This window comes from Apteryx mantelli, chromosome 2, assembly GCF_036417845.1.
Source record: "Apteryx mantelli isolate bAptMan1 chromosome 2, bAptMan1.hap1, whole genome shotgun sequence".
Lineage (NCBI taxonomy): Eukaryota > Metazoa > Chordata > Aves > Apterygiformes > Apterygidae > Apteryx > Apteryx mantelli.
In genome coordinates this window covers 1,074,568-1,096,901 of record NC_089979.1, presented here as the reverse complement: position 1 = coordinate 1,096,901, position 22,334 = coordinate 1,074,568, and the positions used below count along the sequence as shown (strand labels likewise).

General features: G+C 71.3%; 2 protein-coding genes and 1 non-coding gene across 3 annotated transcripts; 2 read left to right on the top strand and 1 right to left on the bottom strand.

Moving 5' to 3' along the window:
- The first annotated feature begins 300 nt into the window (after nt 1–300).
- On the top strand, nt 301–6,189 carry SLC39A4 (solute carrier family 39 member 4). Its single transcript, XM_067292574.1, is given in 11 exon segments — nt 301–325; nt 748–950; nt 1,740–1,914; nt 2,534–2,706; nt 3,235–3,390; nt 3,478–3,585; nt 4,048–4,102; nt 4,831–4,871; nt 4,873–4,984; nt 5,619–5,848; nt 5,995–6,189. Coding segments are annotated over 11 exon segments (1,407 nt in total). The 3' UTR covers nt 6,124–6,189.
- TRNAR-CCG (transfer RNA arginine (anticodon CCG)) lies at nt 4,238–4,310 on the bottom strand. Its single transcript has one exon. It is a non-coding gene; the product is annotated as a tRNA-Arg (tRNA).
- A 1,279-nt stretch (nt 6,190–7,468) lies between the features above and the next one.
- CPSF1 (cleavage and polyadenylation specific factor 1) lies at nt 7,469–22,313 on the top strand. The gene is given in 41 exon segments (XM_067290081.1): nt 7,469–7,506; nt 8,249–8,365; nt 8,368–8,411; nt 8,705–8,732; nt 9,111–9,244; nt 9,347–9,427; nt 9,684–9,835; nt 10,003–10,064; nt 10,067–10,148; nt 10,251–10,390; nt 10,518–10,570; nt 10,572–10,632; nt 11,176–11,269; nt 11,954–12,041; nt 12,408–12,533; nt 12,781–12,832; nt 13,102–13,196; nt 13,505–13,579; nt 13,961–14,041; nt 14,756–14,845; nt 15,048–15,161; nt 15,437–15,578; nt 15,689–15,867; nt 15,989–16,125; nt 16,478–16,652; nt 17,355–17,561; nt 17,648–17,737; nt 17,892–18,035; nt 18,308–18,460; nt 18,608–18,724; nt 18,856–18,946; nt 19,120–19,204; nt 19,420–19,561; nt 19,688–19,840; nt 20,223–20,399; nt 20,553–20,619; nt 20,703–20,750; nt 20,876–21,031; nt 21,185–21,314; nt 21,431–21,569; nt 22,156–22,313. Coding segments are annotated over 40 exon segments (4,335 nt in total). The 5' UTR covers nt 7,469–7,506; nt 8,249–8,262; the 3' UTR covers nt 22,204–22,313.
- The last annotated feature ends 21 nt before the right edge of the window (nt 22,314–22,334 follow it).

Sequence of the window (22,334 nt, the reverse complement as noted above, 5' to 3'; positions counted from 1 at the left end):
GCCAACGCCGCGCCGCGCTGTGTCACATCGCACCGGGGGGCTGCACGCGGGCACCGGGGCGCAAGGAGGTGGCACCCGCGGTGCCGAGGCCATCACGTGCACCGGGGCATGGGGAGGTGGCATCTGCGGCGCCAAGGATGTCACGTGCACCGGGGCGTGGGGAGGTGGCACACACGGCACTGAGGCCGTCACGTGCACTGGGGCATGGGGAGGTGGCACCCGCGGTGCCGAGGCCATCACGTGCATCGGGGCATGGGGAGGTGGCACCTGTGGCGCCAAGGATGTCACGTGCACCGGGGCATGGGGAGGTGGCACCCGCAGTGCTGTGGGTGTTGCATGCACAGCTGGGTGCTGGGGTGCGGGGGCACACGTGGTGCAGGGGTGTTGCACGCACAGCTGTGTGCTGGGGTGCAGGGGGTACATGCAGTGCACTGGGGTGTTGCACACACAGCCAAGTGCAGGGGTGTTGCACGCACAGCCACGTGCCGGGGTGTGGGGGCACACACAGTGCAGGGGTGTTGCATGCACAGCCAGGTGCCAGGGTGCGGGGGTACACACGGTGCAGGGGTGTTGCGCACACAGCCGGGTGCCAGGATGCAGGTGCACACGCGGTGCAGGGGTGTTGCACGCCCAGCCGCGTGCCAGGGTGTTGCACACCCAGCCAGGTGCCGGGGAGCCCCCGGGCGGCACAGCGCGGGGGGGGGGCGATGCGGGGGCCGCCCCGGCCCGGCTGACGGCGTCGCCCAGCCCTGCGTGACGCGGCGCGCGTGCTGGCGGAGAGCGCGGCGGCGGCGCCGCGGGTGGGGGCCGGCCTGGCCGAGCGGGTGCTGGCCACCCTGGGCGCCCACGCGGTGCGCGGCAGCTGCCTGCGGGCCCTGCCGCCCCCCGGCTTCTTCCTCGACTACATCTTCGAGCGCTTCGCAACGGCTCCCACAACCTCTCGCTGGAGGGTGAAGCCGGCGGCACGGGAGGGCGGGCAGGGGGGTGCAGGGTGGGGGGCTCAGGGTGGGGGTGCAGGGGTGGGGTGCAGGGTGCAGCCTGGGGGTGCAGCAGGGCTCTGGGCCTTTGCATGGGGGGGGCTGGACCCATGGGGAGCTGGGACATGTGGGGCACAGGCCTCCCTCCCCCCCGGCCTGGGGGCTGGAGCCATCTATGGGGCAGGGGCTATGGGGCAGGGCCATGGGGCAGGGCAGTGGGGCAGGGGGCCGTGGGGAAGGGGCTATGGGCAGGGTGGTGGGGCAGGGAGCCGTGGGGCAGGTCCATGGGGCAGGGGGCCGTGGACATGGAGCTATGGGGCAGGGCAGTGGGGCAGGGGGCTGTGGGGCAGGGCCACGGGGAAGGGGCTATGGGGCCAGGTCATGGTGCAGGTCCATGGGCAGGGGGCCATGGGCATGGAGCTATGGGGCAGGGCAGTGGGGCAGGGCGGCGGGGCCGGCTGACGGGCGCGTGGCAGGGCTGAGCGCGCTGATGGAGCAGCTGAAGCTGGTCCCCGCGGAGCACCAGCACGAGGACGCGCACGGGCACAAGGACACCCACGGGCACGAGGACACGCACGGACACGAGGACGCCCACGGGCACGAGCACGGGGACGAGCACGGGGACGGTGACACCGTGGCTGCGGGCACCCGCTCCCGCGCCGCCTCCGCCAGGAGCTCGCGTGGGACACGGTGAGCGGGTGCCCGGAGCCCCCCGGGGACACGGGGGCGCGGGGCCGCCCCGCTGAGCACCGCTGTCCCCAGGTGTGCCTGGCCCCGGCGCCCTGCTGGAGCTGCACGGCCTGGGCGCCGCCGCCCGCGCTCTCCCGGGCCGACTTCACCCGCCTCGGCCCCGCGCTGCTCCAGCAGCAGCTCAGCGGCGCCTGCTCGGGCGCCCGCCCCGCCGCCCGCCCCGCCGGGGAGCTCAGCACCGTCGAGAGTGAGTCGCCCCGCATCGTGCCACGCGCTGCGCCGTGCACCGTGCTGTGGCCTGCACTGTGCTGTGCCGTGCACCATGCACCATGCCATGCATCATGCTGCACCATGCACCGTGCTGCACCATGCACGATGCTGCACCATGCACCATGCCACGCTGTGCACCATGCACCTTGCCATGCACCATGCACCATGCTGTGTCTTGCACCATGCTGTGCTGTGCACTGTGCTGCACCATGCACCATGCTGTGCCATGCACCATGCCACACTGCGCACCATGCACCTTGCCATGCACTGTGCTGCGCCATGCACCGTGCTGCGCCATGCACCCTGCCACGCTATGCACCATGCTGTGCCATGCATCATGTCATGCTGTGCACCATGCACCTTGCCATGCACCATGCGGTGCCATGCACCATGCTGTGCACCATGCACAGTGCCATGCATCATGCACCGTGCTGCACCATGCACCATGCCATGCTGTGCAGCGGGTCACGCCATGCAGTGTGCCGCATTGTGCAGCATGCTGCACCATGCTGTGCCATGCAACAGGCTGCACCGTGCACCGTGCCACGCTGGGCAGCGGGCCACCACGGTGTGTGACGGCGCTTGTGTGCCGCCAGAGTACGTGTACGGCTCGCTGGCCACGCTGGTGGTGTGCCTGTGCTCCCTCTGCGGCATCACCCTGCTGCTCTGCACCGCCTGCGCCGGCGCCCACCGCTACGTCATCCAGCTCTTCGTCAGCCTGGCCGTGGGCTCGCTCACCGGAGACGCCCTGCTGCACCTCGTGCCCCAGGTGGGAGCCGGCACGGCGCCCCGCTGAGCCCCAGCGCGCTCGGCGCACCCGGCAGCACAGCCCGCCCTGAGCATGCGTGTGCATTCGTGCCTGCGTGTGTGCGTTCATGTGCATTTCTGCAAGGACGTGTGAGCGTGGGCACGTGCGCGCACGCCAATGTGGGTGCGTGTGTGCACTTGAATGCACCCACGTGTGTGCACGTGCATTCGTGCCTGTGTGCATGCATGCGTGCACGTGCGTTTCTGCAAGGACGTGTGAATGTGTGCACGTGTGAGCGTGTAAGTGTTTGCCTGGGTGCGTGTGTGTATATGCATGATGCACCCGTGTGTGTGCGTGTGCACTTGTGCAAGCATGAGCACATATGTGTGCACGTGTGTGCATGCTCGTGCAGTCATGCACTCACGTGTGTGTGCAAACACATGCGCTTGCATGCATCTGTGTGCACGCATTTCTGTGTGCACGTGTGTTCGTGCACACCTGCACGTGCGCGTGCCGGGGCCCGGCTGATCCCACCTTGCCCCCGCGCAGTTCCTGGGCCTTCACTCACACGCGGACGGGGCGCACGGGCACGGCGAGGCGGGGGCCGCCGACGCCACCTGGAAGCTGCTGGCGGTGCTGGGGGGGCTCTACGGCTTCTTCCTCCTGGAGAAACTCTTCAGCCTGCTGGCGCGGGAGCAGCCCGAGGTGGGGCAGGGCGGGGGGCGGCGGCGGCGGGGGGCCGGGGGGCGGCGGCGGTGGCAGTGGCGGTGGCTGACGGCGGTGGCGGCGCAGGCGGAGGCGCCGGGGGGCGGCCGGTGCGAGCACGCCGTGGCCCTGCAGCTCTGCGAGGAGGAGATGCGGCGCCGCAAGCAGCTCCAGGGCTCCTCCTGCTCCGACCTGGTAGCCGGGGCGGCGGCGGGCACGGGATGGGGATGGGTCTGGGGGGGACCGATGTGGGGCTGGGGGCCGGGGGTGGCGGGTCGGCGTGGGGCAGGGAGCTGGTGCCGGGGGGCAGCGATGCTCCGGGTCCTGCCCCTCCTTTGGCCCCAGCTCGGGGAGTCCCCCCGGCTGGGGGTCCCGGGGGTGCAGGGGTTGGGGGGTCCCAGGAGGGGGGGTGCAGGGGTTGGGGGTCCTGGAGGTCCCGGGAGGGAGGTGCAGGGTTGGGGGTCCCGGGGTGCAGGGGTTAGGGGTCCCAGGGTGCTGGGGGGCACAAGGTTGGGGTCCCGGGGGTCCCAGAAGGGGGGTGCAGGGGTTGGGGGTCCCAGGGGGCGCAAGGTTGGGGGGTGCACGGGTTGGGGGTCCTGGGGGTCCCGGGAGGGGGACGCAGGGGTTGGGGGTCCCGGCCCACGTCTCTGCCCCCAGGTGCGGGTGGAAGACGCCCACCTCAGCCAGAGCAGGCAGGAGCTGCGCAGCCGCGGTACGAGCCCCACGGCGCCCCCGGGACCCCCCCGCCCCACGGCGCCCCCCCCCCCGTCCCATCCCAGCGTCCCAAAGGGCCCCGTGGGGGGGGGGGGGGCGGTGGGGCGAGCAAAAAGGGGGCGCTGGCCCGCCGCGACCCAGGTGGGACTCGAACCCACAATCCCCAGCTCCGGAGGCTGATGCCTTATCCATTAGGCCACTGGGCCGGTGCGCTGCAATGGCGCCGGCGGCTCTCGTGCTGCGAGCGCCGCGGGAGGGCGGGGGGCGGTGGCGGGATGGGGCTGGGGGCAACCGGGGATGGGGGGCAGCCGGGGGGCAGGATGCGGCCATGGGGGGCAGGATGCAGATGGGGAGCAGGATGGGGAGGGGAGCAGGATGGGCCAGGGGGCAGCCAGGGGGCAGGATGGGGCTGGGGGGCAGAATGCGGCCATGGGGGGTGGATGCGGCCATGGAGCTGGATGGGGCTGGGGGCAGGATGGGGCCAGGGGGGCAGGATGGGGCCGGGGGCAGGATGGGGTTGGGGGCAGGATGCGGCCGTGGGGCTGGATGGGGCTGGGGGCAGGATGGGCCGGGGGGGGCAGGATGCAGCTGGGGGGCAGGATGGGGCCGGGGGCAGGATGGGGGCAGGGGGCAGCCAGGGGTGGGGGGCAGCTGGGGGGCAGGATGCGGCCATGGGCAGGCTGGTGCCGGGGAGGCAGGCGAGCCCCCCGCTGACGCGCCCCGCAGAGCTACGCATGCTGCCCTACATGATCACGGCGGGCGACGCCCATCCACAACTTCGCCGACGGCCTGGCCATGGGCGCCGCCTTCGCCGCCTCCTGGCGCACCGGCCTGGCCACCTCGCTGGCCGTGCTCTGCCACGAGCTGCCCCACGAGCTGGGTGCGCCCCGCCCCGCGCCGGGGCGCCACGGGGGACGGGGGGTGCTGGGTGCACCGTGCCGAGGCGCAGGGCCAGGCGGGTGCTGGGTGCACAGTGCAGGGGGTATGGGGTGCAGGGTGGGTGCTGGTGCATGGTGCAGGGTGGGTGGGGTGAAGGAGGGGTGCTGAGTGCATGGTGCAGGGGGTGGGGGGGTGCAGTGTGGGTGCATGGTGCAGAGGGTGCGGGGTGCAGGGTGGGTGCACAATGCAGGGGGTGCGGGGTGCAGGGTGGGTGCTGGGTGCTGGGTGCATGGTGCAGGGGTGGGGGGGTGCAGGGGGTGGGGGGTGAAGGAGGGGTGCTGGGTGCACAGTGCAGGGGATGTGGAGTGCAGGGTGGGTGCACGATGCAGGGGGTGCGGGGTGCAGGGTGGGTGCTGGGTGCACAGTGTGGGGTGCAGGGGAGGTTGCATGGTTCACAGTGCAGGAAGTGTGGGGTACAGGGTGGGTGCATGGTGCAGGGGGTGCGGGGTGCAGGAGGGGTGCTGGGTGCACAGTGCAGGGGGTGCAGGCTGCAGGGTGGGTGCACAGGGCAGAGGGTGTGGGGTGCTGGGTGGGTGCTGGGTGCCCGGGGCAGCACCTGCCACCCGGCCCCGCAGCGCCGGGCCCGTGCCGACGCGTGACGCGGGCGCGCGCTGCCAGGGACTTTGCGGCGCTGCTGCACGCGGGGCTGAGCGTGCGCCGGGCCCTGCTGCTCAACGGCGCCAGCGCCCTCACCGCCTTCCTGGGGCTCTACATCGCCCTGGCCGTGGCCACCGGGCCGCAGCTCGAGGCCTGGATCTTCACCGTGGCCACCGGCCTCTTCCTCTACGTGGCCCTCTGCGACATGGTGAGCGGGCGGCTGCCGAGCCGGGCTGCACGTGCCGCGCCGTGCACGCTGCAAGGCGCCCCGGCGCGTGCGGGCTGCCGTGCCGCGCCGTGCCGTGCCGTGCCGTGCCGCGCCGCGCAGTGACCCTGCCCTGCCCCGTCCCGCAGCTGCCGGCCATGATGAACGTGCGGGACGAGCGGCCCTGGCTGCTCTTCGCGCTGCACAACGTGGGGCTGCTGACTGGCTGGGCCGTGCTGCTGCTGCTCTCCCTCTACGAGGACAACATCGTGCTGTGAGCGGGCCGCGCGCCGCCGTGCACCGCCGTGCACCACCGTGCACCACCGTGCACCATGCACCGCCATGCACCGCCATGCACCGTGCACCACCACGCACCATCGTGCCGCTGTGCACCGGGACCCGGCAGCCCGGGGGGCCCCCATGCCCCTTCCTCCCCCTATTTATTTATTTATTGCTGGGGGACGAGCGCAGCCGAAATAAAGGCAGCGAGAGACGGCGCGTGGCTCCTGCTTTGGGATGGGGGGCCCTGGGGGGTGTAACAGCCCCGTGGGGTGCAGGGTCTCCGTGGGTGCTCTGGGCAGGGTGTCTGGGGTGCTGTGCACAGCCGGGGCCCGTGGGGTGGGGGGTGGGGGGACCCTGGGGGCAGCCCCGTTGCCCACCCCATTGGGTGTAGCGTGCGGGACTGTAGGGCCCCTATAGGGTGTAAGCCCTGGGGCTGTGCAGGGCCCCTATAGGGTGTGGGTGGGGGCAACAGGGCCAAGAGCAGGTGTAGAGCCCTATAGGTGTGGGACCCCAATAGGGGGTAGGGCCCATGGTTTGTAGGGCCAGTATCAAGTATAGGGCCCCTATAGGCTGTAGGGCCCCTATAGGCTGTACAATCATGGTATATAGGACCTCTATACAGCGTGGGGCCCCTATGGGGTGCAGGCTGGGAGGTGCAGGGCCCCTATAGGGTGTGGGGCCCCTACAGCAAGTAGGCCACCTCAGGGTGTAGGCTAGGGGGTGTAGGGCCCCTATACAGTGTAGGGCCCCTATAGTGTATGGGGCTCCATTGGGGTGCAGGCTAGGGCATGTAGGGCCCCTATAGGGTGTGGGGTCCCCATGGGGTCCAGGCTGGGGGGGGGGGGTTGAGGTCCCTATAGGATGGGGTTGTGGGGCCCCTACTGGTTGTGGGGTCCCTCTAGGGTGTGGGGTCCCCATGGGGTATAGGGACCCGCTGGGGCACAGCCGGGGGTGGGCGGCCCCTGTCGGGTGTGGGTCCCCCGTGGGGTGTGGGACCCCCCCGGTCCCGGTCCCGGTCCCGGTGCCGGCGCGGCTCGGCGGCGGGGCGCGGCCCAGTGGCGCGAGCGGCAGGGGCCGGGGTCGGCCACGCGGGTGACCCGGGTTCGAACCCGCCGCGCCGCCGCCGCCGCCGCCGCCGCCGCCGCAGGGCCGGGACGCGTAGCTGCGGGGCCGAGCGCAGGGGGCGGGGCGAGGACGCGCGGGGGCGGGGCCGAAGCGCGCGGGGGCGGGGCCAGGTCCGGGAGGCCGCGGGGAGGACCGCCGTCTCTATGGTGGCGGCCAGAGCTTCCTCGCCGCCGTCCTCTAGCCCGCACATCCGGTCTCTCGGTGGTGGCCGCGGGCCCCGGCGGCGCTTCCGGGGCCGCGTGCGGAGCGCGGCTGTGAGTGGGGGCGGCTCGGTGGGGCGACGTGGGGCCCGTGGGGGGAGCTGGGGGGAGATGTGGGGTCCGTGGGGGGCGCGGGAGCGCTGTGGGAGACATGGGGGGGCGCTGCGCCTCCCCACAGATACGGTCCTGTCCCGCCATGGGGCAAGGCCCTGCCCCACACATCCCCTTCCCCCCCCCACGCACGACCCGTGTCCCGCCGTGGGGCAGGCCCCTGCCCTACCATCCCCCCCCCCCCCAGGGCCATGTCCCACCGTGGGGCAGGCCCTGCCCTGCACACACCCCCCCCCCACGGGGCCGTGTCCCGCCGTGGGGCAGGCCCCTGCCCCACACATTTCCCCCCCCCCCCACAGGGCCGTGTCCCACCGTGGGGCAGGCCCCTGCCCCGCACACCCCCCCCCCACGGGGCCGTGTCCCACTGTGGGGCAGGCCCCTGCCCTGCACATCCCCCCCACCCACAGGGCCGTGTCCCACCGTGGGGCAGGCCCCTGCCCTGCACATCCCCCCCCCCAGGGCGTGTCCCGCCGTGGGCAGGCCCCTGCCCTGCACATCCCCCCCCCAGGGCCGTGTCCCACCGTGGGCAGGCCCCTGCCCTGCACATCCCCCCCCACCCACAGGGCCGTGTCCCGCCGTGGGGCAGGCCCCTTTGCCTTTAGCGCCAGCGGGGCGCGTGGGGGGCACCGCGCGTGGGGGCTCCCCGCTGCGCCGGCCGGTGCTGACGGCCCCGCGGGCGGCGCAGGGCGCCTCGCCGCCATGTACGCCGTGTACAAGCAGGCCCACCCGCCCACGGGCCTCGAGTTCTCCATGTACTGCAACTTCTTCTCCAACGCCGAGCGCAACCTCGTGGTGGCCGGGACCTCCAGCTCTACGTGTACCGCCTCAACCACGACTCGAGGTACGCTGTCCCCCCAAACCCGCTCGCACACGCGGGCCGGCGAAGGCAGTCGCTCTCCTGATGCGCTTCGTAGGCGCCTGGGTTGTTCTTGAACCAATTTACGTGAGACGGAGCGAGCGAGGTCAGATCCATGGGGGGCTCACAGCCCGCCCCGGCATTGCCTTCGCCTGCCGCTCCGGCCCAGGGTGTCCCCTCCTCCGGCGCCGGTTCCCCTCCTGCCTCACTGCCGGTGCCGGACGTGGGCCTGGTCCCACAGCCCGCGGTGCCGGGGGGCTGACGCTCTTTTCCATTCCTTTCCAGACCGTGACTAAAGGAGACAGGAACACGGGTAGGTGGAGCGCGGGGCTGCGGGGTCTCTGTGCGCCTGGATTCGTGTGCCGGCCTTGAACCCCTGGGGGAAGGTGCCCCCCAGGGCTCGGGGAGGGCTCCCTAGGGCGCCCCGGTCCTCGGGGCTGTTCTGAGAGCTCGCGGCCGTCAGCAGCTCCCGGGCTCGCTGCATCCCCAGGGCCCAGCGTGGAGAGGGAGGGAGGGGAACGGCGACGGCGAGGGAGCTCTGCGGCGGCTCCCGCTCCGTGGCGGTCGCTGGGCTGGGGGAGGGGGTCGCGCTCATCGGGGGGGGGGACGATGAGGGGAGGCGCCGGGCACGGCGCGGCCTCGCGCTTGCCCACGCGCCGCGGTCTGGGCCCCCCTCTCCCCCCCCCCGCAGAAGGCAAAGGCCACAAGGAGAAGCTGGAGCTGGTCGCCTCCTTCGCCTTCTTCGGCAACGTCATGTCCATGGCCAGCGTGCAGCTGGCGGGAGCCAAGAGGGACGCGCTGCTGCTCAGCTTCAAGGATGCCAAGGTGCCCATGGGGGAAAGGCAGGGCCTGGAGCTGCCAGCGGGCTGGGCCGGGGGCGGAAGCGGTGCCGGGAAGTCCTCTCGTGTAACCGGCCTCCCCTCGCAGCTCTCCGTGGTGGAGTACGACCCCGGCACCCACGACCTGAAAACGCTCTCGCTCCACTACTTTGAAGAGCCGGAGCTGAGGGTAGGTGCTCGCCTCCTGCAACGCCGCGGCGGCACCACGGGGAGACAGGAAGCACCCGCTCCCTTTCCCCACCTGCAGCAGCATCCCGGGACGCCGCGGGCTCCTCTGGCCAGGAGGGAGCTGGCAGCACGTCCTTCCTCCCCGGGGGGAAGCGGTGCGGCGCGGTGGTCGGCTGCCCCATGGGTCTGCTCGGGAGGAGTCCCGGCGCTCCGGGGGGCTCCGGCGCCGGCGGCTCAGCCCTTGCCTGTGCCTCCAGGACGGCTTCGTGCAGAACGTGCACATCCCCAAGGTGCGCGTGGACCCGGACGGGCGCTGCGCCGTCATGCTCATCTACGGCACACGGCTGGTGGTGCTGCCTTTCCGGCGGGACACGCTCACGGATGAGCACGAGGGCGTCATGGGAGAGGGGTAAGTGCTTACGGCCCCGTCCCGCGGCCGCCCGGCTCCCGGGACTGGCCCTGGTGCCTCTGTGCCTCCCCCAAGTCACCCTGTGACCTGTCCCCAACCGTTGTGGCACCGCCGCCCCCGCTGGAGCCCAGGTCTCTCCGCTGAGCCCTTTCCCTCGCTCTGCGCAGGCAGAAGTCGAGTTTCCTGCCCAGCTACATCATCGACGTGCGGGAGCTGGACGAGAAGCTGCTCACATCATCGACATGCAGTTCCTCTACGGCTACTACGAGCCCACCCTCCTCATCCTCTTCGAGCCCAACCAGACCTGGCCCGGGTAAGGCCCCTGCCCGGGGGCAGTTGGGGAGGCGGGCGAGGGGCGAGAGCGGGTTTTGGGGAGCGCTGCGGCAGGGCGTGCGTCTCTCTCCCCTGCGCGCAGGCGGGTGGCCGTGCGCCAGGACACCTGCAGCATCGTGGCCATCTCCCTGAACATCATGCAGAAGGTGCACCCCGTCATCTGGTCTCTCAGCAACCTGCCCTTCGACTGCACGCAGGCGCTGGCCGTCCCCAAGCCCATCGGTGAGAGGAGGCTCCGCGGGGCCCGGCCCGCGCCCGCGGGAGCTGCCTCCGAAGGGTTCGTGCCGCGGCTCTCGGGCTAACGCGGCGCCCCGCGCCGTTACGGTCCTGCCGACCTCTCTCTCGCCAGGCGGCGTGGTGATCTTCGCCGTTAACTCGCTGCTGTACCTGAACCAGAGCGTTCCCGCCGTACGGGGTGTCTCTCAACAGCCTCACCAACGGCACCACCGTCTTTCCCTGCGTAAGCCAAGAACCTCGTCCTCCTCGCTCGCCGGCCCGCCGAGGACGCCTGCGCGGGGCGGGAGGAGCGGCTCTAACCTTCCTCGTCCGGGCTGCTGCCGCGCCGGGGCCGTGGGCACGGAGCCTGCCTTGCCCCGGTGCCTGGGGCTCGGCCGCTGCCGGCTGGCTGCCAGAGGGAGGAGGCGGGCGGAGGCGGCGTTGTTTGCCCGCGGGGACGGCGGGTGGCGGGGGCCCGTCCGTGGGCTGAGTGTGCCCCATCGGCGCTGCGCCCGCGGATGGGCTCCTCACGGCGGCGGCGGCGCGGTGCAGCGTCTCTGCCGGGCCGAGGGGCCGGGCTGCCCTCGGTTTGGCGAGCAGCGTACGGGGGGATCCCTCGAGGGCCCGAGGCAGCGGCCGAGGCTCAGCCCACGGCCCACAGGACCTCTGGCAGCGGGGAAGACGCGTGCGGCGGTGGCGGTCGCAGGATGGGGGGGACACCCCGGATCCTGTGCCGCTGGCGCAGCCCCGTGCGTGCCCGGGCCGCGCTCAGCTCGCCGCTCTCTCTGCAGGAGTTCAGGACGGAGTGAAGGTGACGCTGGACTGCGCTCAGGCCACCTTCATCTCCTACGACAAGATGGTGATCTCGCTGAAAGGAGGGGAGATGTAAGTCCTGCTCCGGCCCCGGAGAGCCCAGGGAAGGCCCGGCTTGGCTCTCGTGTCCCTCCAGCCCCTCCGTGCTGGTGTGCCGGAGGGAGGCACGGCCTGCGGAGCTGGGCTCGGAGGACAATGCCAGCGGCACCTGCCCTGCTCTGGGAGCTGCTGCCCAGGGCAGCTATGACCTGGACGTCCTGCACGGCTTTCCTGGGAGAGGCTTGCGTCGCCCTGTCCCTGTCCCTTCTCCTGGGGGCTGGTGACGTGCAGGGAACGGTCGCGGCCCTGCCGTACAGCAGGTGCTGACAGGCAGCGAATGCCGGGGTGGAATGCGAGGGGGCAGAAGGGCTGGATTTCAGGCCCGCGATCCTGGAGCTTTGCGGGCAGCTCCAAGACGAAGCTGTCGCAGCCGGGGAAGGGGCTGACCCGGCTTTCCATGGCCTCCTCCATCCCTGCCGCGCTTGGCCTGCAGTGCTGCCCCTTGCTGTGCCGTGGGGAGGCTGGGGGGCCCCGAGACGCCTGGGCGTGGGGCAGGGAGCACCTGTCCCAACCCCGAGCGTGCTGCCAGCTCTGACCCCAGCTCGTCGCGGGCGATGGCATGGTCCGTCTTGGCCACCTCGCCCGAGGCAGCCACCGCGGGAGTCGGGCAGCCTTGGGAGAGGCTTCCGCCTTCATTCCCGTCCCTTCTCTCCTTAGCTACGTCCTGACCCTGATAACGGACGGCATGAGGAGCGTCCGCTCTTTCCACTTCGACAAGGCGGCCGCCAGCGTTCTCACCACCTGCGTAAGCCGCGGGCGCTCGGGCGCAGCCGGGACGGGCAGCCGGGACGGGCAGGCCGGTGCGGCCGGGGTCCCCGCTCGCAGCCTCGCCGCTCCTCGCGCCAGACGGCCGTGGTTCCCCTGCGACTCTGCTGACGCGGCGGCGTCCCCCGGCGCGTGTTTGCAGGGGTGTGCGAGCAGGACGGGCTGCTGGCGGGGAGCCCGTGGCCATCGGGGGGGGGTTTCCGTGGAGGCTGGGTTCCCTTCCCTGCACGGCAGCGGTGGGTCTGCTGCTAGCGCTGGGGGTGTTCGGTCCCTCGAAGCTGGAGGTTGTGCTGGTGCCGAGGGTGGGAAGTTGCTTCTGCTGCAAGAACTCTTCTGCTCTTTGCAGATGGTCACGATGGAGCCAGGATACCTGTTCCTCGGCTCCCGCCTGGGGAACTCCCTGCTCCTCAAATACACGGAGAAGCTGCAGGAGACGCCGATGAACATCGTCAAGGACACGTCCGACAAGCAGGTAGGGCCGCGGCGAGCCCTTTCTGAGGGGCGGCCCTGCGCGGGAGGGAGGCTCTGCGCCCGCCGCTCCCCGCTGCGGCACCCGGGGCCGTTCAGCCCCCGGCCTGGCTGCTGCTGTCCCCTGAGCCGCTGTGAGCCGGCGTGACCCAGGCACAGGGATCGCTGCGAGGGCAACGGCTCCAGGGCCTGGGGCTCGGTGGGGCAGTTCGGGGGGGAACCCTTGACTCCTGGCTGCCTCCTCCTCGCAGGAGGAGCCCCCGATGAAGAAGAAGCGGTCGGAGTCGTCGGGGAACTGGGCTGGTAGGTGGCATTGCCAAGCCGGGCGCGCTGGCACGGGGAGGCCCCCGCACAGGGCGTTAAACGCTCCCCGGGGGGGCCGTGGCAGTAGGAATGAGGCGTTTGCAGGAGGTGTGGGGGGGTTCGAGGCCATGTCCCAGCTGCTGGATCCTGGCACTGGGAGGGGGGTGACACGGGAAGCCTCAGCCTGGCCCGGTTGGCTCCAGAGGGCTCTGGGGACGCTGCGGCGTCCTGCCCCCGCTCTCACGCGGGCTCCCCGTGACGCCTCCTAGGAGGAAAGTCGGCGCCGCAAGACGAGGTGGACGAGATCGAGGTGTACGGCAGCGAGGCGCAGTCGGGCACCCAGCTCGCCACCTACTCCTTCGAGGTACGTCTGCCCGCGCCGGCCCTGCCTCCGGCCACGCCGCTCCCGTGGGTCTGCTCCGCGTCCCCACGCTCGGCCCACGGGGAGGGAGCCCCGTCCCCCCGTCCCAGCCGCAGGAGCACCTGGCTCGTGACCTTGCCTGTGCGGGAGCTCAGCCCAAAACCCCGTGCTTGACCTGTGCCCGGGCTTCCCTTCCCTGCGCTCGCCTCCCCTGCACCCTCCTCCCCTCTCTGCAGCGCCGCTGGCTGCCCATCGCGCCCCGCAGCCGGCAGCTCGGCCCCCACGGAGCGTCCCCGGCCCCTCTCTTGCAGGTGTGCGACAGCATCCTGAACATTGGCCCTTGTGCCAACGCCGCCATGGGGGAGCCCGCGTTCCTCTCGGAGGAGGTGCGTACGGCGCAGCGCACCGGGGGCCCGGCCCGAACGCTGCCGGGGCTGCGCGGGGCGCTGCCGAGCGCGGGGCTCCGGCTCCCGGCGGGAGAGGGCAGCTCTCGCGCAGCAGGGGTGCTGCCGTGGGCTGGGGGTGCTCGCCCTGAGCTGGCAGCTGCCTTCCTGGCCCGGCCGGCCCTGCTCTTCCCTCTCCTCGCCGGTGTCCCCTGGGACGGGGTGGCTCCTGAGCCCTGGCTGTCTCTGCCTGCGCCCTGGGCATGGGGAGCCCGATGCAGGCAGGGAGCAGGGCTCTGCGCTGCCCAGCGCAGCGTCGGGGGCACCTGGGTGTCTCTCCGGGCAGAGACGGGCTGTGACAGCCGCTGCTTGTCCTCATCCCAGTTTCAGAACAGCCCGGAGCCGGACCTGGAGATCGTGCTTTGCTCCGGGTACGGGAAGAACGGAGCCCTCTCCGTCCTGCAGGTGAGTCGGTGCTGGCGCTGCGGGGGCAGAGGGGACCGTGGCCCGGACAGCATGTGCAGAGACCTGTCCGGGGCTTTTCTGCGTGCTGGGTGAAGAGCTGCCCCATGCAACGTGTCCCCCGTGCTGTCCCCGTGCACCGTGCAAAGGCCTTTCCCGCGCGGCACGTGCCCCGCGCTCTCCCCGTGCACCGTGCAAAGGCCTGCCTCGGTGAGGAGCGTCCGTCGCAGGTCAGGTACCGGTGCTAGAGCATGGCCTAGGCTAACCAGGGCTGCCTCAGAGCGATTGATGCCGCCTGTACGCACCTAGACACAGCCCCAGGCTGGGCGCGCGTCCGCGCAGGGAGTCCGCAGCTCCTGCCCCAGCAGCCCCCTTCCTCCCTGGGCGAGCGTGAAGCAGCTTGGCTGGGTCCTGCCCGGGTTCCTGACCCCGCAGGAGGAAGAGTCAGGTCTGCAGGAGACACGGGCCGCCCAGCATCTCTGGGGGAGCTCCTCCGTCTCCTCTGAGAGCAGGGGCCAGCCCTGGGGTTGGGCCTGGGGCTGTGAGCTCAGGGGAGCCTGGCCGAGCTCGAGAGCGGCTGCAGGCAGTCCCTGGGCAGGCCACGGGGCGTTGCAGCATTGCCGTGGGGGCCCAGGCTGTCCCGAGGGGGCAGGCTGGCCCCCCAGCTCCGGCTGGCCTTCGGCTGCCTGCCCTAACTAACCTCTTCCTCGCCTGCAGAAAAGCATCCGGCCCCAAGTGGTGACGACCTTCGAGCTCCCGGGCTGTTACGACATGTGGACGGTGATCTCGCCCCAGAAGAAGGAGGAGGTCGGTGGCCAGCTTCTCCCTCGGCAGCCTCCCCGTACCGCGTCCCCCTTCCGCCTGCGGAGCCCCACGGGGTGCCAGGAGCAGCGCGGTGGGAACAGGGCAGGGTTCCCTGCCTGCCCTGCCGTGTCAGGAGGAGACCCCTGCTCCTTGCGCCTGGCCCTGGCGCGGTGACACTCACGGGGGCTTGTCTGACTCTTTCCAGCCAGAGGAAAACGCCTCGGGGGAAAACGCGGAAAAGGAGCCGGCGCCGCCCGAGCCCGAGGACGACAGCAAGAGGCACGGCTTCCTGATCCTCAGCCGGGAGGACTCCACCATGGTGAGGCCCTGTGCCGGCCGGGGCGGAGGGCAGGGGCCGGGCAGGCTCAGGAGCGCAGCACCGGCTGGCATCGCTCTTCGGGGAGCCCTGCTGCTCTCCTCCTGCTTGCCGGGGGAAGTGGAGGAACCCAGCAGGCGCCGGGCCGCTGGAGATGCTGTGCTGGCGCTGGAGACGGCACCACTGCCTGGTGGTGGTGGTGGGGCCGGGCTGGGCCCTGCCTCGGCTCCAGCCCCGAGCAAGGTCCGACGTTCTGCCCGGCTTCGCCCCCTCCTCAGATCCTGCAGACCGGTCAGGAGATCATGGAGCTGGACACGAGCGGCTTCGCCACGCAGGGACCCACGGTGTTCGCGGGCAACATCGGAGAGAACCGGTACATCGTCCAGGTGTCGCCCCTGGGCATCCGGCTGCTGGAAGGAGGTGGGTGCCGGCGGGGCGCGGAGACCTCCCTGGTGCTGGGTGCCTCCGCGCTCCGAGCCCGGCAAGCCCCGTTCGGCCCCCGACCGTCGCTCTCCCTGGGCCTGTCTCAGTGAACCAGCTGCACTTCATCCCCGTGGACCTGGGCTCGCCGATCGTGCACTGCGCCGTGGCGGACCCCTACGTGGTGATCATGAGCGCCGAGGGCCAGGTGACCATGTTCGTGCTGAAGAGCGACACGTACGGGGGCAGGACGCACCGGCTCACCCTGCAGAAGCCGCAGCTGCACCACGTGAGTGTGACGAGCCGTGTCCCGCCGCGGGCCCGTCTCGGGTGGGGGGGTCCCGGTGCTGCTCGGCGGCGCGGGCGCCTGCCCGCCCTGCTGCGCGCTACCCCGGCTCTCTCCTTCCCAGCAATCGAAGGTGATCGCGCTGTGCGTGTACCGCGACGTCAGCGGGATGTTCACCACGGAGAGCCGGGCGGCCAGCACCCGGGACGAGCTCTCCCTCCGGAGCCACTCGGAGGCAGAGACCGTCATCCAGGACATCAGGTGGGTGGGTGGGTGGCGGGGCCAGACGCGTGGGGCCGTGCCCGGCGGGGAGGCGCGCGCAGGCCTCTCCCCGCAGCCTTGCCTGACGCCCGCCCTTGGCTCCTGGCGGCCAGCCCCACACTGGCGTCGCCCCTCTGAGCCCCGGCAGCAGCCCTGTCCCTGTCCTGGGGGCTGGGAAGCAGCGGGAAGGAGGGCAGGTGCCCAACGAGCGCGGCCAAGCCTGCCCGAGGCGCAACCCCGTCCCCTGCCCGAGGCGTAACCCCGTCCCCTGCCGGGGTGCGGGGCAGGAGCCCTCTGCGCCCTCGTGGGCCCTCGTAACGCCTCGGCTCCCTTTCTCTCCGGGCCGGCGCAGCGACACGGTGGACGACGAAGAGGAGATGCTGTACGGGGACTCGGGGGCGCTCTTCAGCCCCGCCAAGGAGGAGCCGCGCCGCAGCAGCCTCCCCTCGGCGGACAGAGACCCCCACCAGTACAAAGTGGAGCCCACGCACTGGTGCGTGCTGGTGCGGGAGAACGGTGCTATGGAGGTGAGAGGAGCCCGGCGGGGCTCGCAGGGGAGACGTGGGGCTGGGAGGGCAGGGGGGCCCTGCGGGTCCCCCCCAGTGCGGACTGGTCTGCAGCGGGGACGTGGCCGGATGACGCTTTCCCCCTGTGAACCCCGGCAGCTGCGTTAGTGCTGGTGCAGAGGAGCATCCCATCCCCAAAGCGTCAGTGTCGCCCTTCTCCGTGTCTTTTCCTGCTCTCCCGTGTCCCTTTTGAGGCGGGGAGGGCAGATCCACGCGTAGCGGCCGAGCTGCGGCAGCACCACGAGCGCTGGCGGCGTTTCCTGCCTTCTCCTCCGTTCTTTTTGCAATAACTCCAGGACCCGGTTGGGTTTCTTGCCCTTTGCTGGTGCAGCAACTCCCAGTTCTCTTTTGAGTGGTAATATCTAATTTAGGTCATTACAGCCCTAGCAGCAGGCTTGTTTCTCCCGAGCCCTAGGGCCTGCCCAGACCGTGCTGCGCTGCTCTGCTCCGCATGCCGAAGCGCTCGGGGAGCCCCAGGAGGGCCCGGACGGCCCGAGAAGGGCCGGGTTGCCACGTCCCCGCTGTTGTATCACCCATTGCGCTGGAGGTTTTGGCCCGGTTGCTCTCAAGACACCTCCGCCCTGCCTTCCTCGCGTTGCCCGCTGGCCCGTCGTGCCTACTGGGCGGGAGGGAGACGCGGCTTCCCCCGGCTCTGCCCTGCAGATCTACCAGCTGCCGGACTGGCGCCTGGTCTTCCTGGTGAAGAACTTCCCCATGGGGCAGCGGGTGCTGGTCGACAGCTCCTTCGGGCAGCCGGCCGCCCAGGGCGACGCCAAGAAGGAGGAGGTGACGCGGCAGGGAGAGCTGCCGCTGGTGAAGGAGGTGCTGCTGGTGGCCCTGGGCAACCGCCAGACCCGGCCCTACCTGCTGGTGAGAGGGGCCGGGGGCTCGTGGAGGGCGGGGGGGGGCCACGGGCGGGCTGGGAGCACGCGGCTCAGCCCTGCTCGCTCCCGCAGGTTCACGTGGATCAGGAGCTGCTCATCTACGAGGCGTTCGGCCACGACTCGCAGCTGGGCCAGAGCAACCTCAAAGTCCGGTTTAAGAAGGTGAGAGACGTTCGGGCTCTGCCCGCGCGCGCCCCCGCGGCGGCGTAGCCCCGGGTTGGCACCGCGCTCGCCGGAAAACCTGGTGCCGAGCTGTCGGTGAAGCGGGGCAGCACCCCGTCCGCCGCTGGGCTCAGCCCCCCATCTGCCCTCACAGGTGCCCCACAACATCAACTTCCGGGAGAAGAAGCTGAAGCAGTCCAAGAAGAAGACGGAGAGCACGGGGGGCGAGGAGACGGGGGGCGCCCGGGGCCGGGTCGCCCGCTTCCGCTACTTCGAGGACATCTACGGCTACTCGGGGGTGAGCGCGCGGCCGTGGGGGGGGGCAGGCTGGGCCCCCAGAGGGCGGGGGGGGTCTCTCCCCACTGCCCAGCTCCCTCCTCATCCCCCAGACCAGCCCGGGCTTGAGGTGCCCCAGCCCCAGGGAGGCGGCTCTGCCTGGTGGCGCTCGCTCCGTGGCAGACCCGGTGTCCCGGCAGAGGCCTGTGAGCCGAGAGGGAACGGGTGAGTCCCTGGCACCGGCCTGGAGGAGCTGGGTGCCCCCTTGCTGAGGGTGCCGTCTCTCCCGTCCAGGTGTTCATCTGCGGGCCGTCCCCGCACTGGCTGCTGGTGACGTCCCGGGGGGCCCTGCGCCTGCACCCCATGACGATCGACGGGACGGTGGAGTCCTTCGCTCCCTTCCACAACATCAACTGCCCCAAGGGGTTTCTCTACTTCAACCGGCAGGTGGGTCTGGGGGCACCGACGTGGGCAGCGCCCCGGCACGCCGGTCCCTGCGAGCAGCTCCGGGAAAGGAGCGCATGGGGCAGCGGGACACCCGGGAAGGGCTCTGCCCCGCGGGGACGGCTGCGCTCACCCGGCCTCGGCTCGCAGGGGGAGCTGCGCATCAGCGTCCTGCCCGCCTACCTCTCCTACGACGCTCCGTGGCCCGTGCGGAAGATCCCGCTGCGCTGCACCACCCACTACGTGGCCTATCACGTGGAGTCCAAGGTACCGGGGTGCCCGCGGGGACGCAGCGCTGCTGCCAGAGGGACCTGGCCTGCCCGGCGGCTCCCAGGGCCGCCCTGCCCTCGCGATCCGGCCCCCCGGTTCCTCCGTGCTGACTCCGGTGTCTCGGGCAGGTCTACGCTGTGGCCACCAGCGTCATCAACTCGTGCACGCGCATCCCCCGCATGACGGGGGAGGAGAAGGAGTTCGAGAGCATCGAGCGGGGTAAGCGCGCGGCCTCTCCCCGGTGTCCCGGTGGGGCGCGAGAGCGGGGCGATCCCCGCCGGGTGGGCTCCGTCTGGGAGCTGCCCCGTGCAGGGTACGGCACCGGGTCCCAGGGCCGCTGCCGGCAGGGCGCAGCGGGGCCGGCTGAGCGGAGCCGTGTCGTCTCTCTCCAGACGAGCGCTACATCCACCCGCAGCAGGAAGCCTTCTCCATCCAGCTGATCTCACCGGTGAGCTGGGAGACCATCCCCAACACCAGGTGGGTGCCGTGCGGACGGCTGGGATGCAGCCAGGGCTTGGGGACCCAGGCTGGGAGCGCTCCACAGGCTGAGCCCAGCCTGGCACGGGGAGGAGCGAGGGCCGCAGGGCTGGGCTGGGCTCTCCCCAAGGCCTGGGGCTGGGTCTTGCCCCCAGTCCACGCCTGGCGTGGGGCTTCCCTGTGCCTGAGCCAGCCTTGCCCCTCTGGCCGCGCAGGATCGACCTGGAGGAATGGGAGCACGTCACCTGCATGAAGACGGTGTCCCTGAAGAGCGAGGAGACGGTGTCGGGGCTGAAGGGCTACATCGCCATCGGGACCTGCCTCATGCAGGGTGAGGAGGTGACCTGCCGTGGCCGGGTGAGTTGGGGGCTCAGCCCTCCGCCTGCACCGCGGCCGCCAGCGGGGCGACGGGGCTGCGTGGCCCCGGGGGATGCTGTGGGGCCGCTCGTGCTCACGGCCCCCCTGGGCCGGTTCTGCTTCCAGATCCTCATCATGGACATCATTGAGGTGGTGCCGGAGCCGGGGCAGCCGCTCACCAAGAACAAGTTCAAGGTGCTGTACGAGAAGGAGCAGAAGGGCCCCGTGACCGCCCTCTGCCACTGCAACGGGTACCTTGTCTCGGCCATCGGACAGAAGGTGAGGCACCAGAGGAGCCAAGGACCGGCCACCTCTCTGGCACGGGGAGCCCTGTGGGGCACCATGGTCCCTGGGGCCACAGGCTGAGGACCTTGGCAGGGCTGGCTCAGGGGGGTTTGCCGTGGAGGATGTCCCAGCTATTCCCAGGGTCTCTGCTGCAGCAGTCACGGCCTGGGAGGCCCTGGCGTTGGGGGGCAGAGCAGGAGATGGGCTTTTCCCGCTCGGGGGACCCTCTCCAGGGTGTGATGCTGCTAGGTCTGTTAGCGGGAGTGGGGTTTCGGCCTCGGCAGCGCAACGCTGCTCGAATCCCGCCACAGGCCCACCACGCGCGGGCCGCCTGCCCTGGAGGGGTGACGCACTGCCTGTCCCTTCCCTGCTGCAGATCTTCCTGTGGAGCCTGAAGGACAACGACCTGACGGGCATGGCCTTCATCGACACCCAGCTCTACATCCACCAGATGATCAGCGTCAAGAACTTCATCCTGGCCGCCGACGTCATGAAGAGCATCTCGCTGCTGCGCTACCAGGAGGAGAGCAAGACGCTGTCGCTCGTCAGCCGGGTAGGGCTGGGGCAGGGAGCAGGGCTGTGCGCGGGGGGGACAGCTCCCTGCCATCCCTGGGGACCAGGGCCCTGCGCGGGTCCACGGGATGCAGCCGCGCGGGAAGGGAGCGGGGCTCAGCCTGGCTCCGTGTGAGCCTGTGTCTCGCTCCAGGACGCGAAGCCCTTGGAGGTCTACAGCGTGGACTTCATGGTGGACTGCAACCAGCTGGGCTTCCTAGGTACGTCCCAGGCCCCCGCGTCCCGGAGCCCTTTCGCCGCTGCCCCCTGGGCCTCGGCAGCCCTAACCTCCGTGTTCCCGCAGTGTCGGACCGGGACCGCAACCTCCTGGTGTACATGTACCTGCCTGAAGGTAAGGTGCAGCGCTGCCTCGGCCCCGGGCTGAGCTGGGGGCGAGGGGCGCAGGCGCGTCCCCCGCCAGCCCGGGGAGCCGGTCGGAGGCGCCGACCAGCCTCTGACGGAGCAGCTTTCCCTCAGCCAAGGAGAGCTTCGGCGGGATGCGGCTCCTGCGCAGGGCCGACTTCCACGTGGGCGCTCACGTCAACACCTTCTGGCGGACGCCGTGCCGTGGCGCCACGGACGGCCCCACCAAGAAATCCATCGTGTGGGAGAACAAGCACATCACCTGGTTCGGTGAGGGGGGGCTGCGCTGCCTCGGCGCTGCCCTGCGCCCCCAACCTTGCCCCCGAAGGGAACGAAGGGTGCTGGCATCAGCCCCTTCCCCGGGGACCCCCGGCTGCCGTGCCGGCCCTGCGCCCCCGCCTGAGCCGCCTCTCCCCCCCCCAGCCACGCTGGACGGCGGCATCGGGCTGCTGCTCCCGATGCAGGAGAAGACGTACCGGCGGCTGCTGATGCTGCAGAACGCCCTCACCACCATGCTGCCCCACCACGCCGGCCTCAATCCCCGCGCCTTCAGGTACCCGCGGCGGGGCCCGGCCCCCCGTGACCGTCCCCGTCCCCATCCCCGGGCTACCAGCCCCTCGGGGTCCCGCGGAGCCCCGCAGCGACCGGCGGCTCGTCTCCCCCGCGCAGGATGCTGCACATGGACCGGCGGATCCTGCAGAACGCCGTCCGCAACATCCTCGACGGGGAGCTGCTGAACCGCTACCTCTACCTGAGCACGATGGAGCGCAGCGAGCTGGCCAAGAAGATCGGCACCACCCCCGACATCGTGAGTGGGGACGTGGGGCCAGGATGTGGGGCTGGGACACGGGGCCGGCCCCCTGTGCCCCCCCCCCCCCAGGGCCTCAGGGAGCGAGGCTGCCTGCCCCACATGCTGTGCCCCATGTACGCAGGCGCCAGGGCTTCCTGCCCCACGCGCTGCGCCCCACGTACGCGGGTGCCAGGGCTCCCTGCCCCACGCGCTGTGCCCCATGTACGCAGGTGCCAGGCTGCCCTGCCCTACATGCCGTGCCCCACGTACACATACCGGGGCTCCGTGCCCCTACACGCTGTGCCTTGCATATATGCACGTGAGCAGAGCTCCCTGCCCCTACATGCTCTTCCCCACGTGCATGTGCCAGGGCTCCCTGCCCCACCCTGTGCCCCACATATTTGGGGCTGGCTGCCTGCCTGCTGTGGGGGGGGCGCAGCAGGGCTCGGCCTGTCCAGCCCAGCCTTCACGACCTGCCCCCCGTCCCTGCCTGTGCCTGCTCCAGCCCCCGGAGCCACTCCGCTTCCCCGGCAGCCCCCACGCGTCCTCCTGGCGCCTCCCGGGGCGCCGCGCTCCCACCTGACGCCTCTTCCCCTTTTGGCAGATCCTCGAGGACCTGCTGGAGATCGACCGCGTCACGGCCCATTTCTGAGGGCGCTGCCGCTCCCCTCCCCTGCCCCGAACTCTTTTGTACTCGCGGCCGCGTTGCCGCACGGCTCCCGACGGACTGGAAGTTTGTAAAGAAACGGCAAAACTGCCCCAGCCGCCGTGGTCTGTGTTCCC